At 42.3% G+C, this 14674-nt stretch overlaps 1 protein-coding gene across 1 annotated transcript in view; it reads left to right on the plus strand.

The window, feature by feature from the left end:
• The window catches only part of LOC122931871 (thymic stromal cotransporter homolog), a 46285-nt gene extending 37377 nt beyond the window's left edge, over positions 1-8908 (plus strand). The window contains exons 3-4 of the mRNA XM_044285927.1: positions 5795-5951; positions 8669-8908. Coding sequence (XP_044141862.1) covers positions 5795-5951; positions 8669-8717 — 206 coding nt within the window. The 3' untranslated portion in view covers positions 8718-8908. The remainder of the gene's footprint in view (positions 1-5794; positions 5952-8668) is intronic.
• Positions 8909-14674: the final 5766 nt, after the last annotated feature.

Raw genomic sequence — 14674 nt, forward strand, 5'->3', positions numbered from 1 at the left:
ATAGTTTTGATGCCTTCAGTGTGAATCTACAATTTTCATAGTCATGAAAATAAAGAAAACTCTTTGAATGAGAAGGTGTGTCCAAACTTTTGGTCTGTACTGTATAAATCAACAAAGGAATGGCTTTACCAGAAAAAGATTAAAGTTTTGGAATGGCCCAGCCAGAGCCCAGACCCGAATCCGATCGAAAATCTGTGGGGTGATCTGAAGAGGGCTGTGCACAGGAGATGCCCTCGCAATCTGACAGATTTGGATTGTTTTTGCAAAGAAGAGTGGGCAAATATTGCCAAGTCAAAATGTGCCATGCTGATAGACTCATACCCAAAAAGACTGAGTGCTGTAATAAAATCAAAAGATGCTTCAACAAAGTATTAGTTTAAGGGTGTGCACACTTATGCAACCATATTATTTTATTTTTATATATTTTTGTTCCCTCTACCTAAAAGAGTTCTGAAATGATTTACCTTTGTCTCATTTTTTTTACATCACAGAAACCTGACATTTTAACAGGGGTGTGTAGACTTTTTATATCTACTGTATATATATATATATATATATATGTTGTGTGGTTTTGCTCTGGTAGACAGGCTAGCGAACGCAGTATAGAGGCAATCACAAAGTCTTTAACTTAAACAGTTTGATGTTTATTCACACATAAGGAAAAACAAAATGACCGTTCACAGTCTTGGTGTTTGTTCACACCATGCAATGTCCATAGAACAAAATCTTCACCTGGTTAGCAGTTTTCCATCTGCAGTCCACAGCACGCTTAAGGGGCCTGTTTCCCGGCATGCGGATCTCAGCCTCTTAGCACGGCACAAATTCACAGGTCCCAAAACACAGAGACTGCTGGCTGGGTTTTATATAGATTGAATCACCTGCGGTCTCAATGAAAACGGTACACTCAACAAATGAGGAGTGCATCACACACCAATGTTGAATAATAGAAATCAATTTTATTAATGTATTAATTAAAATGTACATGATTGATAATACATATATGTTTACATATATGTATAATAAATCATGTACATTTTAATTAATACATTAATAAAATTGATTTCTATTATTCAACATTGGTGTGTGATGCACTCCTCATTTGTTGTGTTATCTTGGGTTTTATATAGGCCAAAAAAGATCTGGACTGGAGCGTGGGTAGAAGCCACCCACCCAGCACTTTGGCTACTCCCAGTAAGAGCTGGCCCGGATCGGCTTTAAAGCCATACTAACAACAAAACAGTGCCAGTCAGCACTAGCTGCCGCTGACAACTAAAACTACCGGCTCTTATCTCACCGAGGCCAGGAACCTCTGTGACGCATACCTTCCATCAATAACGGCCCCTTGCGCCCTCCTACAATATATATACAGTGCCTTGCAAAAGTATTCACCCTCCTTTTCGTGTTTTTTTTGCATTACAGTCTTAAGTTCAATGTTTTGTTAATCTAAATTTTATGTGATGGATCAGAACACAATAGTCTAAGTTGGTGAAGTGAAAAGAGAAAAATATATAAATAAAACTATTGTTTAGAAATAGAAAGCAGAAAATTGGCAGGTGCGTATGTATTCACCCCCTTTGTTAGGAAGCCCATAAAAAACTCTGGTGCAACCAATTACCTTCAGAAGTCACATAATTAGTGAAATTATGTCCACCTTTGTGCAATCTAAGTGTCACATGATCTGTCATTACATATACACACCTTTTTTGAAAGGCCCCAAAGGCTGCAACACCGCCATGAAGACCAAGGAACTCTCCATGAAGACCAAGGAACTCTCCAAACAAGTAAGGGACAATGTTGTTGAGAAGTACAAGTCAGGGTTAGGTTATAAAAAAAATATCCAAATCGTTGATGATCGCCAGGAGCACCATCAAATCTATCATAACCAAATGGACATGGCACAATAGCAAACCTGCCAAGAGACGGCCGCCCACCAAAAATCTCGGACAGGGCAAGGAGGGCATTAATCAGAGAGGCAGCACAGAGACCTAAGGTAACCCTGGAAGAGCTGCAGAGTTCCACAGCAGAGACTGGAGTATCTGTACATAGGACAACAATAAGCCATACGCTCCATAGAGTTGGGCTTTATGGCAGAGTGGCCAGAAGAAACTCATTACTTTCACTAAAAACAAAAAGGCACGTTGTGAGTTTGTGAAAAGGCAAGTGGGAGACTCCCAAAATGTATGGAAGAAGGTGCTTTGGTCTGATGAGACTAAACTTTAACTTTTAGGCCATCAAAGAAAACCCCATGTCTGGCGCAAACCCAACACATCACATCACCCAAAGAACACCATCCCTACAGTGAAACATGGTGGTGGCAGCATCATGCTGTGGGGATGTTTTTCAGCAGCCGGGACTGGGAAACTGGTCAGAGTTGAGGGAAAGATGGATATTCTTGAGCAAAACCTGTGCCTGATTTGAGGCTAGGGCGGAGGTTCACCTTCCAGTAGGACAATGACCGCAAATACACTGCTAAAGCAACACTTGAGTGGTTTAAGGGGAAACATGTAAGTGTGTCAGAATATCCTAGTCAAAGCCGAGATCTCAAACCTGCAAGTAGAATGGAGCGGCGAAAGCATGCGCAGCCGCCCTCCATTCATTTGTATGGAGCCGACGAAAATAGCCGAGTGCTGGCTCGGCTATTTCCGTCGGCCCCATAGAAATAAATGGGAGCAGTGGCCGTGCATGAGCTCCCATTCACTTCAATGGGATAGGTGGGGAGATGCACCTGGTGGTGGACAGGGTCCTCTAGCCACAACTCTCCCCGGCTCTGTTCTCCTTGTAGGTGCGGGTCCCAGAGGTGGGTCCCGCACATATCAGATAATGGGGACATACAGTCATGTGAAAAAATTAGGACACCCTTTGAAAGCATGTGGTTTTTTGTAACATTTTTAATAAAAGGTTATTTCATCTCCGTTTCAACAATACAGAGAGATTAAAGTAATCCGACTAAACAAAGAAAACTGAAGAAAAGTCTTTTCAAGATCTTCTGTAAATGTCATTCTACAAAAATGCCTATTCTAACTGAGGAAAAAGATAGGACACCCTTGCCCCTAATAGCGAGTGTTACCTCCTTTGGCTGAAATAACTGCAGTGAGACGGTTCTTGTAGCCATCTACCAGTCTCGACATCGGTCTGAGGAAATTTTACCCCACTCCTCAATGCAGAACTTTTTCAGCTGTGAGATGTTTGAGGGGTTTCTTGCACGTACAGCCCTTTTCAAGTCACCCCACAGCATCTCAATGGGATTCAAATCTGGACTTTGACTTGGCCATTCCAGGACTCTCCATTTCTTCTTTTTCAGCCAATCTTTGGTTGATTTACTAGTATGTTTTGGGTCATTGTCATGTTGCATGGTCCAGTTCCGCTTCAGCTTTAATTTTCTAACTGATGGTCTCACATGTTCTTCAAGCACCTTCTGATACACAGTAGAATTCATCGTGGATTCTATGATGGTGAGCTGACCAGGTCCTGCTGCAGCAAAGCAGCCCCAAACCATGACACTTCCACCTCCATGCTTCACAGTTGGTATGAGGTTCTTTTCTTGGAATGCTGTGTTTGGTTTACGCCAAACATGTCCTCTGCTGTTGTGTCCAAATAATTCAATTTTGGACTCATCTGTCCAAAGAACATTATTCCAGAAGTCCTGGTCTTTGTCAACTTTATCTCTGGCAAATGTCAGTCTGGCCTCGATGTTTCTCTTGGAAAGCAAAGGTTTCCTCCTTGCACACCTCCCATGCAAGTTAAACTTGTACAGTCTCTTTCTGATTGTAGAGGCATGTACTTCTACATCAACAGTAGCCAGAGCCTGCTGTAGTTCTCGAGATGACACTTTAGGGTTTTTGGAGACCTCTTTTAGCATCTTGCGGTCTGCTCTTGGGGTGAACTTGCTGGGGCGACCAGTCCTGGGCATGTTGGCAGTTGTTTTGAAAGCCCTCCACTTGTAGACTATCTTCCGGACAGTGGAATGGCTGATTTCAAAATCTTTTGAGATCTTTTTAAATCCCTTCCCAGACTCATAGGCTGCTACAATCTTTTTTCTGAAGTCCTCTGACAGCTCTTTTGCTCTCACCATGGTGCTCACTCTCACTTCAACAGTCAGGAGCACACCAAACTAAATGTCTGAGGTTTAAATAGGGCAAGCCTCATTCAACATGCAGAGTAACGATCTACTAATTATGTGCACCTGGTGTGATATACCTGTGTGAGATCTGAGCCAATTTAAGAGGGAATACATGTGAGGGTGTCCTATCTTTTTCCTCAGTTAGAATAGGCATTTTTGTAGAATGACATTTACAGAAGATCTTGAAAAGACTTTTCTTCAGTTTTCTTTGTTTAGTTGGATTACTTTAATCTCTCTGTATTGTTGAAACGGAGATGAAATAACCTTTTATTAAAAATGTTACAAAAAACCACATGCTTTCAAAGGGTGCCCTAATTTTTTCACATGACTGTATCCTGCTATATTCCCCCATTGTCTAAGCTGGGATAACCTTTTTAAATATTGCTGTTCACAAGCACAAACCATCCAACTTAAAGGAGCTGGAGCAGTTTTGCAAAGAAGACTGGGCAAAAATTCCAGTGGTAAGATGTGGCAAGCTCATAGAGACTTATCCAAAGCGACTTGGAGCTGTGATTGCTGCAAAGGGGGCTCTACAAAGTATTGACTTTAGAGGGGTGAAGTTTTCTGTTATTTTGTCCTATTTGTTGTTTGCTTTACAATAAAAGAAAACAAACATCTTCAAAGTTGTGGGCATGTTCTGTAAATTAAATGATGCAAATCCTCAAACAATCCATGTTAATTCCAGGTTGTGAGGCACCAAAGCACCAAAAAAGTGTAGGGGGGTGTATATACAGGGTGTTTCACTTTTTCTTTCAGTACATTATTTGTAGTGTCCATTGCATCCTACCCAAGGTATATCTTCCATGTATCTGTACACTGTCACATTCCCGCCATGGTTCAATACTGACAGGGTATCTCACTCAAAGTAGTGCGGCCTACAGGCACAGTACATGGTACATCACATATTAAAACCTTGGCACGTCATCATGGGTGCAAGTCAAATGGCATACCTAGGTCCTGGAAGATATAATGGAATGCAGAAATACAACATCATAACAATGCTGGTATGTTCTAGAAAGTTCAACAGTTCAACTAGGTGGTACAGTATTGTCACTGCAACAAGGTGGCAATAGTTAGGATAAAGGATACGATGTAAAGGATACGATCTTCTTTGTAAGAGGTACAAGGCTGAATTCCAATCCTCTTACAAACCCATTTTACAATTTATAATACACAAGTAGGTATTTGCTCCTGGGTCATGCCCTTCATGAGGCAGGATTAGCATCTTTTCTCACATACTGGTCTGACAAGACTGTAGGAGTCGGAAACTTAGGCTCTAGCCCTGTATTGTTTCACATCCATTCACATATTCATTGTAATCTTGGCAAAAACGTGACAAAAAGGCACCCAAATGCCATTCTCAAAGGCACCAATGCGTGCAGGAGCTGCAGAAGGACCTGCAGAGACATGGTTACAGGGGAGAAAATGTGAGCTGTTCTAGTGTCTGGACTTATTTTGGAGTCTGGCCTGGGGTCTTGGATCAGGGGCCTGGCCTGGGGTCTTGGATCAGGGGTCAGGTATTTGCAATTTTAGGGTGCAATGAACAAGATGTATGCACTGCTGCATACAGTGATTCTGTACATTGCCAGCATACAGGATGAGAATGTATACCAAATATTGATTTATTTTGTTTATTTAGTTATAATAGTTGTTAATTCATATGTTTAATTTCAGGTAAAGTATTTGTTGCTCTCCAGCTGCCATTAACCATTTCAGGGCTGTTGACATCAGTTGTATTCATTAAGATTTATCAAGCCACTCTAAACACATTCATTGGAACCTGTTTTATTCTATCTGGGATCATAGCAATTGCCAGCCTCATTCCTATCAGGTATGTGATGTATGGATGAAAATAGTTCCCTGTAGAAAATTGCTATTGTGCTGTGACTGTCACTGTGTGCATTATTCTATTGCTTTATCTTAAAGGATACGCCATAAATGTCCGATAGGTGCTCCTATCTCGGGAACTCGGGCCCTATCTAATGACTACGTGAGCACCATAATTTGCGACTTTTTAGGCTTCTTAGCACTTTTCCGAAGTGTCAAGAAAAGAGACGTGGCTTCGCACAAGGGGGCGGCCTTCATACTGCCTGCCAGATTTACTTAAACTTTGCCAAAGAGTGCCATAAGTTATAGCGGAAGTTCACTCCAGTCTGTAGTCAGCATAGACTTCAGTATCTGGTAGATGGCAGGGCAGAGATGTGCCTGATTTATTTAATAAATTAGGCTCATCTCACCCCAGTGCAGGGGGATCAAACATAGAAACATAGAATGTGTCGGCAGATAAGAACCATTTGGCCCATCTAGTCTGCCCAATATATCTGAATCCTATGGATAGCCCCTGGCCCTATCTTATATGAAGGATGGCCTTATGTCTATCCCATGCATGCTTAAACTCCTTCACTGTATTTGCAGCTACCACTTCTGCAGGAAGGCTATTCCATGCATCCACTACTCTCTCAGTAAAGTAATACTTCCTTATATTACTTTTAAACCTTTGCCCCTCTAATTTAAAACTGTGTCCTCTTGTGGTAGTTTTTCTTCTTTTAAATATGCTCTCCTCCTTTACCGAGTTGATTCCCTTTATGCATTTAAAAGTTTCTATCATATCCCCTCTGTCTCTTCTTTCTTCCAAGCTATACATGTTAAGGTCTTTTAACCTTTCCTGGTAAGTTTTATCCTGCAATCCATGTACCAGTTTAGTAGCTCTTCTCTGAACTCTCTCTAGAGTATCTATATCCTTCTGGAGATATGGCCTCCAGTACTGCGCACAATACTCCAAGTGAGGTCTCACCAGTGTTCTGTACAGCGGCATAAGCACTTCACTCTTTCTACTGCTTATACCTCTCCCTATACATCCAAGCATTCTGCTGGCATTTCGTGCTGCTCTATTACATTGTCTTCCCACCTTTAAGTCTTCTGAAATAATTACTCCTAAATCCCTTTCCTCAGATACTGAGGTCAGGACTGTGTCAAATATTCTATATTCTGCCCTTGGGTTTTTACGCCCCAGGTGCATTATCTTGCACTTATCCTCATTAAATTTCAGTTGCCAGAGTTCTGACCATTCTTCTAGTTTTCCTAAATCCTTTTCCATTTGGCGTTTCCCTCCAGGAACATCAACCCTGTTACATATCTTTGTGTCATCAGCAAAAAGACAAACCTTACCATCGAGGCCTTTTGCAATATCACTTATGAAGATATTAAACAAAATTGGTCCCAGTACAGATCCCTGTGGAACCCCACTGGTAACATGACCTTGTTTTGAATGTTCTCCATTGACTACAACCCTCTGTTGTCTGTCACTCAGCCACTGCCTAATCCACTCAACAATATGGGAGTCCATGCTCAATGACTGCAGTTTATTGATAAGTCTTCTATGTGGGACAGTGTCAAAAGCCTTACTAAAATCCAGATATGCGATGTCCACTGCACCTCCACCGTCTATTATTACGGTGGAGGTGCAGTGGACGGGTACGCCAGTCTTGATAAACATCACTCAATGTGTTCTGTGCAATGAGAAGGCACAAATTGTACGGTCCCTTCCTTTTTTTGCAGAAAATACTGTCAATGGCCACTCCTAATCTAGAAAGGCTAGGTGAATGGCTTATGCCACAAATAGAGGAAGATCTCCCAAAAGTAGTCTCCTCCTTATTTCCAGTTGCGTGTTTGCCAATACCTGAATGAAACTACTGAAACATTGGATCGGCCATGCTGGAAACGATTCAGCAATGTTTCTGTGGCCTCCATGATCGCCAGATCCACCCTGCCACTTCTTTCTGTGAGGCTACATCAAGGACTCAGTGTATCTGCACCACAGCCACAGGATCTGGCGCATCACTAAAAAGTGTAGTTTATATCCAAGGAGATGCTGACATGTGTCTGGACAGAGCTGGGCTACCGCTTAGACATCTGCCATGTATAGAAACCTAGAATGTGTTGGCAGATAAGAACCGTTTGGCCCATCTAGTCTGCCCAATATACTGAATACTATGGATAGCCCCTGGCCCTATCTTATATGAAGGATGGCCTTATGCCTATCCCATGCATGCTTAAACTCCTCCACTGTATTTGCAGCTACCACTTCTGCAGGAAGGCTATTCCATGCATCCACTACTCTCTCAGTAAAGTAATAGTATGGAGCTTACATTGATAAAACTTGGATAGATAGTGTCTTTTTCATGTGAATACATTTATATTTAAACAGTTGTGAATACAGAGGCTATCATTTTGCACCGTTCTTTTTGAATTACCCTGTATAGGTTAATCGCATCTCCTCATCCTAAGAAGCCTCTTCTCAAGACTAAATGAATTTAGTGTATTTTTCGGACTATAAGTTTTAGGCAACATGGAATGAAAAATATTATCTACTTACTAAACCTTCACTGGCCGTTTAAATATAAAATATGCCTTTCTATATATTATTTATTATAGGTTTATTTGATATGTACATGAAAATATTCAGTTTATACTGTTGTACTGTGAATTTATAATGTAAAATGCTTACATTGTTACATGTAAGTAATTATATCTTTTGTTTTGTTTTAGTGTTTCTGCATATAAATATTCAATGCTCCATGCCATCAGAAGAGACTGAACAGAATGCACTGAATTCTATAAATATTACAAACTTATCATTTTTATGTACAGTACATTTTGATGTGTATTATAATGTGATATACTAAACATGTATATGAAAAATGGATGTAAGAAATATTTGTATATATTTCATGCCAATAATGTGAAACAACAGAATAAAAGACATACACGCCTATGAAATCTCATGTCTTCACTATGTGGGGATTCTGAGGTAAATGTTTTATGTTTAATCCCAAATGAACTATTACTTTTAATCTTGATTCAAAAATAGCACCTAATAATGATAGAAGTATATAATACCTGTCAAACAGTGATGGTAACAGCCATAGTATATATCCAATAACAGTAATCCATAAACAATTATAAAAGTGTCTGTTGTAGTGCACGTATAATGATACAAGCCTATTAAATTGCCTTACTATACCACTATGCATAATGTCACTATAATATAAGAAATAATAAGCACCATAGTGACCATAAATTAGTACAAGACTTAATGCCAATTAAACTAGTCATACAAGAGAAGAAAACACAAATTATCCCAAGGGTGGTGTAAATGTAAATGGTCCATGTAAATGTAAGGGCAACTGTTATTCACTTACAAAGATTTTTGTTATGGTGTGGCTAACCTTTTGAACAAGTTTATTAAAAATATTCTAAATGCCCTTATAATTATTTTTTATAATATTCTTTTTTTTGCACTATTACTGTCATCCCCTCCCCCATCTATAGCGCTTTGGAATCCATACACCGCTGACATGTCAACAGTGTATAGGTGTACAGATTCCATGTAACTCCAGGCATAGAGGCCCCACTGAGCGCTGTACTGGCAGAGGAATACATTGCTGCTTCTAGGGTTGCAACGGGTATTTAAATTTTGATACCCAATTGATACTTTTGTACCCGGATCGATACGATACAGGAATTTACTTTTTTTCGATACTAGGCATGCACATGTTCTCCTCAGCAGTACAGTGGAGAAGGAGAGAGCCCCTCCCAGGAGCCCTTCTCTCCCCATTGTGACACGGCTGTCATTGCCACCAATGAGAAGAGAGGGGAGGGGCTGTGGAGCTGCCACTGCCACCAATGAAAATAATTAACATTATTATAATACTGAGGAGGGGGAACTGTTAACACTGCGCCACCAATGCATATTATTAACCCTTAAATTAACCCTACAAATGTAGGCTGCAGGTGCCGGCTGTATCACACAGCCGACACCCAGCCTCAATGACTGGGAGCTGCGATCCCGCCGAACCCCGTCAATTAACCCCTCAGGTGTGGCACATTTGTATTTAAGGGTTAATTATATGGTTGCACATTGTTAACAGTTCCCCCTCCTCAGTACTATAATAATGTTAATTATCTTCATTGGTGGTGCAGTGGCCACAGGCCCCCCTCCTGTCCTCAGTGTTATCTTCATTGGTGGCGCAGTGGCCACAGGGCCCCCCTCAGTATCGTCTTCATTGGTGGCGCAGTGGCCACAGGGCCCCCCTCATCAGTATTATCTTCATTGGTAGCGCAGTGGCCACAGGGCCCCCCCTCCTCATTGTTATCTTCATTGGTGGCGCAGTGGCCACAGGGCCCCCCTCATCAGTATTAACTTCATTGGTGGCACAGTGGCCACAGGGCCCCCCTCCTCAGTATTATCTTCATTGGTGGCGCAGTGGCCACAGGGCCCCCCTCCTCAGTATTATCTTCATTGGTGGCGCAGTGGCCACAGGGCCCCCCTCATCAGTATTAACTTCATTGGTGGCGCAGTGGCCACAGGGCCCCCCTCCTCAGTATTATCTTCATTGGTGGCGCAGTGGCCACAGGGCCCCCCTCATCAGTATTATCTTCATTGGTGGCGCAGTGGCCACAAGGTCCCCTCCCCTCCTCCTCAGTAAATTCATTGGTGGCAGTGGCAGCTTCCGATTGAAGCCCCAGCATTGAAATCCGATGACTTACCCTGGCAGCCAGGACACTACTAAAGCCATCCATGGCTGCTATGGTGAGCTCCCTGCTGGGTGCACAAAGCACAGGGCAGCAGATCTCTATTAGGGTGAATAGGACACGGGTTCCATAAGGGTGATAATAGTTAATAAATAAAACGTTAAAATAAAGTTTCCCAATTTTACATATAAAAAGACGTAAACAATATCAAAGACATATTAGGTATCGCCACATCCAAAAAAGTCCGAACTATTAAAAGATATTGTGTAGAAAAAGAAGGCTCCAGCACTCGTGGTAAAAGTTTTCCGGTCCCGGTCTTTATTGCACCAAACTTATAATGTACAAACACAGTGGCACTCCTCCCCACTCCCCCAGATTTACGTGTTTCGAACTCTTCAGTTCTTAGTCATAATCCAATGTGTCTGTTCCACCATGAGTTTATGTAGGCTGTGCTCCCATCCACCCCCGGGAAAAGGGTAGGAGGAGAGCACAGACCTCATCATCAACTACATGTCAGACACCTGTTCAAACATAGTACAAACTACACCCGTGTTAAGTGAATAAATTAAAATAAATTAAAATAAGTTCATATGGCGCTGTGCGAGAGAGTAACCATCATGGCGGAAAATAGTAAGACACAACATAAAATAAAGTGAAGTAAAGCCATGTTCCCAACATTGCGATTTATCATGAATCCGCAAGGCAACGATATCGCATTGAAGTGGGAGTACTAATGAAGTCATGCTTGCACGGGTTGGTTCCTAGAATTATATTCTCATAATACAATTTGTTGCGGCACACCTATGAGAAAAATGGCTGACTATAGTATCACACAACATGATTATGGGAACTCTTACATGTGGACATATACCACAGTTTTTTATTACATCCCATATATTCATATATTTCTATTTTTACTTTATGTTATGTTGTGTCTTACTATTTTCAGCCATGATGGTTACTCTCTCGCACACGCCATATGAACTTATTTTAAAATGCGGGATGCGTGCAGCTTTTTGGGCATTATACTTTTCTTTCACGTGGTATTGAATGGTATCACGTATCGCCATACTTTTTTATAAGTATCGAAATCAAATCAAAATGTTGGTATCGTGACGACCCTAACTGCTTCTTTCCTCTCCAGCTTTGCTCTGCTAAAGCCTAGCATACAACCAAAACAAAAAATGGAGCTCGCAAAGTACCCATAAAAAATAGTATTTTATTAAGTTGCAATGTATAACAAAATATACTGTTAAAAAGGACAAAGGCACACCGAAACGCGCGTCGGGGTAGCGCCATCCTGGTACACACCACTCTGCATCTCAGGTGAGTCGGCTTTAGATTTCGGTCTTTTTGGAGCTTTGGTTTAGATTTTTTGCAGGACCTGTCCGCATATAACATGTTTAGTCTGCCAATATCCCCATATTATGTATTTGTTTATGTTTTTTGCCACTATTGACTCACCCCAGTATTAAGTATTAATTTTTATCATTATATGTATTTATTCACATGGATAATTGATATTTCATGACAATTCTGTAGTGTGTGTAGTGCCAGGATGGTGCCTGTTCTGTCACTTCCCCCCTTTTTAATGGTATATTTTGTTATACATTGTAACTTAATAAAATACTATTTTTATGGGTACTTTGCAAGCTCCATTCTTTGTTTTGGTTGTTTGTAGAGTTGAGCGAACACCTGGATGTTCGGGTTCGAGAAGTTCGGCCGAACATCCCGGAAATGTTCGGGTTCGGGATCCGAACCCGATCCGAACTTCGTCCCGAACCCGAACCCCATTGAAGTCAATGGGGACCCGAACTTTTCGGCACTAAAAAGGCTGTAAAACAGCCCAGGAAAGAGCTAGAGGGCTGCAAAAGGCAGCAACATGTAGGTAAATCCCCTGCAAACAAATGTGGATAGGGAAATGAATTAAAATAAAAATTAAATAAATAAAAATTAACCAAAATCAATTGGAGAGAGGTTCCATAGCAGAGAATCTGGCTTCCCGTCACCCACCACTGGAACAGTCCATTCTCAGATATTTAGGCCCCGGCACCCAGGCAGAGGAGAGAGGTCCCGTAACAGAGAATCTGTCTTCATGTCAGCAGAGAATCAGTCTGCATGTCATAGCAGAGAATGAGGCTTCACGTCAGCCACCACTGCAACAGTCCATTGGCATATATTTAGGCCCAGCACCCAGGCAGAGGAGGGAGGTCCCGTAACAGAGAATCTGTCTTCATGTCAGCAGAGAATTAGTCTGCATGTCATAGCAGAGAATGAGGCTTCACGTCAGCCACCACTGCAACAGTCCATTGGCATATATTTAGGCCCAGCACCCAGGCAGAGGAGGGAGGTCCCGTAACAGAGAATCTGTCTTCATGTCAGCAGAGAATTAGTCTGCATGTCATAGCAGAGAATGAGGCTTCACGTCAGCCACCACTGCAACAGTCCATTGGCATATATTTAGGCCCAGCACCCAGGCAGAGGAGGGAGGTCCCGTAACAGAGAATCTGGCTTCATGTCAGCAGAGAATCAGTCTTCATATCATAGCAGAGAATCAGGCTTCACGTCACCCACCACTGTAAGAGTCAATTTTCATAAATTTAGGCCCAGAACCCAGGCAGAGGAGAAAGGTCCCGTAACAGACAATCTGGCTTCATGTCAGCAGAGAATCAGTCTTCATATCATAGCAGAGAATCAGGCTTCACGTCACCCACCACTGCAACAGTCCATTGGCATATATTTAGGCCTAGCACACAGGCAGAGCAGAGAGGTCCCGTAACAGACAATCTGGCTTCATGACAGCAGAGAATCAGTCTGCATGTCATAGCAGAGAATGAGGCTTCACGTCAGCCACCACTGCAACAGTCCATTGGCATATATTTAGGCCCAGCACCCAGGCAGAGGAGGGAGGTCCCGTAACAGAGAATCTGTCTTCATGTCAGCAGAGAATTAGTCTGCATGTCATAGCAGAGAATGAGGCTTCACGTCAGCCACCACTGCAACAGTCCATTGGCATATATTTAGGCCCAGCACCCAGGCAGAGGAGGGAGGTCCCGTAACAGAGAATCTGTCTTCATGTCAGCAGAGAATTAGTCTGCATGTCATAGCAGAGAATGAGGCTTCACGTCAGCCACCACTGCAACAGTCCATTGGCATATATTTAGGCCCAGCACCCAGGCAGAGGAGGGAGGTCCCGTAACAGAGAATCTGGCTTCATGTCAGCAGAGAATCAGTCTTCATATCATAGCAGAGAATCAGGCTTCACGTCACCCACCACTGTAAGAGTCAATTTTCATAAATTTAGGCCCAGAACCCAGGCAGAGGAGAAAGGTCCCGTAACAGACAATCTGGCTTCATGTCAGCAGAGAATCAGTCTTCATATCATAGCAGAGAATCAGGCTTCACGTCACCCACCACTGTAAGAGTCAATTTTCAAAAATTTAGGCCCAGAACCCAGGCAGAGGAGAAAGGTCCCGTAACAGACAATCTGGCTTCATGTCAGCAGAGAATCAGTCTTCATATCATAGCAGAGAATCAGGCTTCACGTCACCCACCACTGTAAGAGTCAATTTTCATAAATTTAGGCCCAGAACCCAGGCAGAGGAGAAAGGTCCCGTAACAGACAATCTGGCTTCATGTCAGCAGAGAATCAGTCTTCATATCATAGCAGAGAATCAGGCTTCACGTCACCCACCACTGTAAGAGTCAATTTTCAAAAATTTAGGCCCAGAACCCAGGCAGAGGAGAAAGGTCCCGTAACAGACAATCTGGCTTCATGTCAGCAGAGAATCAGTCTTCATATCATAGCAGAGAATCAGGCTTCACGTCACCCACCACTGTAAGAGTCAATTTTCATAAATTTAGGCCCAGAACCCAGGCAGAGGAGAAAGGTCCCGTAACAGACAATCTGGCTTCATGTCAGCAGAGAATCAGTCTTCATATCATAGCAGAGAATGAGGCTTCACGTCAGCCACCACTGCAACAGTCCATTGGCATATATTTAGGCCCAGCACCCAGGCA

Source organism: Bufo gargarizans, chromosome 1 (genome assembly GCF_014858855.1).
Source record: "Bufo gargarizans isolate SCDJY-AF-19 chromosome 1, ASM1485885v1, whole genome shotgun sequence".
NCBI lineage: Eukaryota > Metazoa > Chordata > Amphibia > Anura > Bufonidae > Bufo > Bufo gargarizans.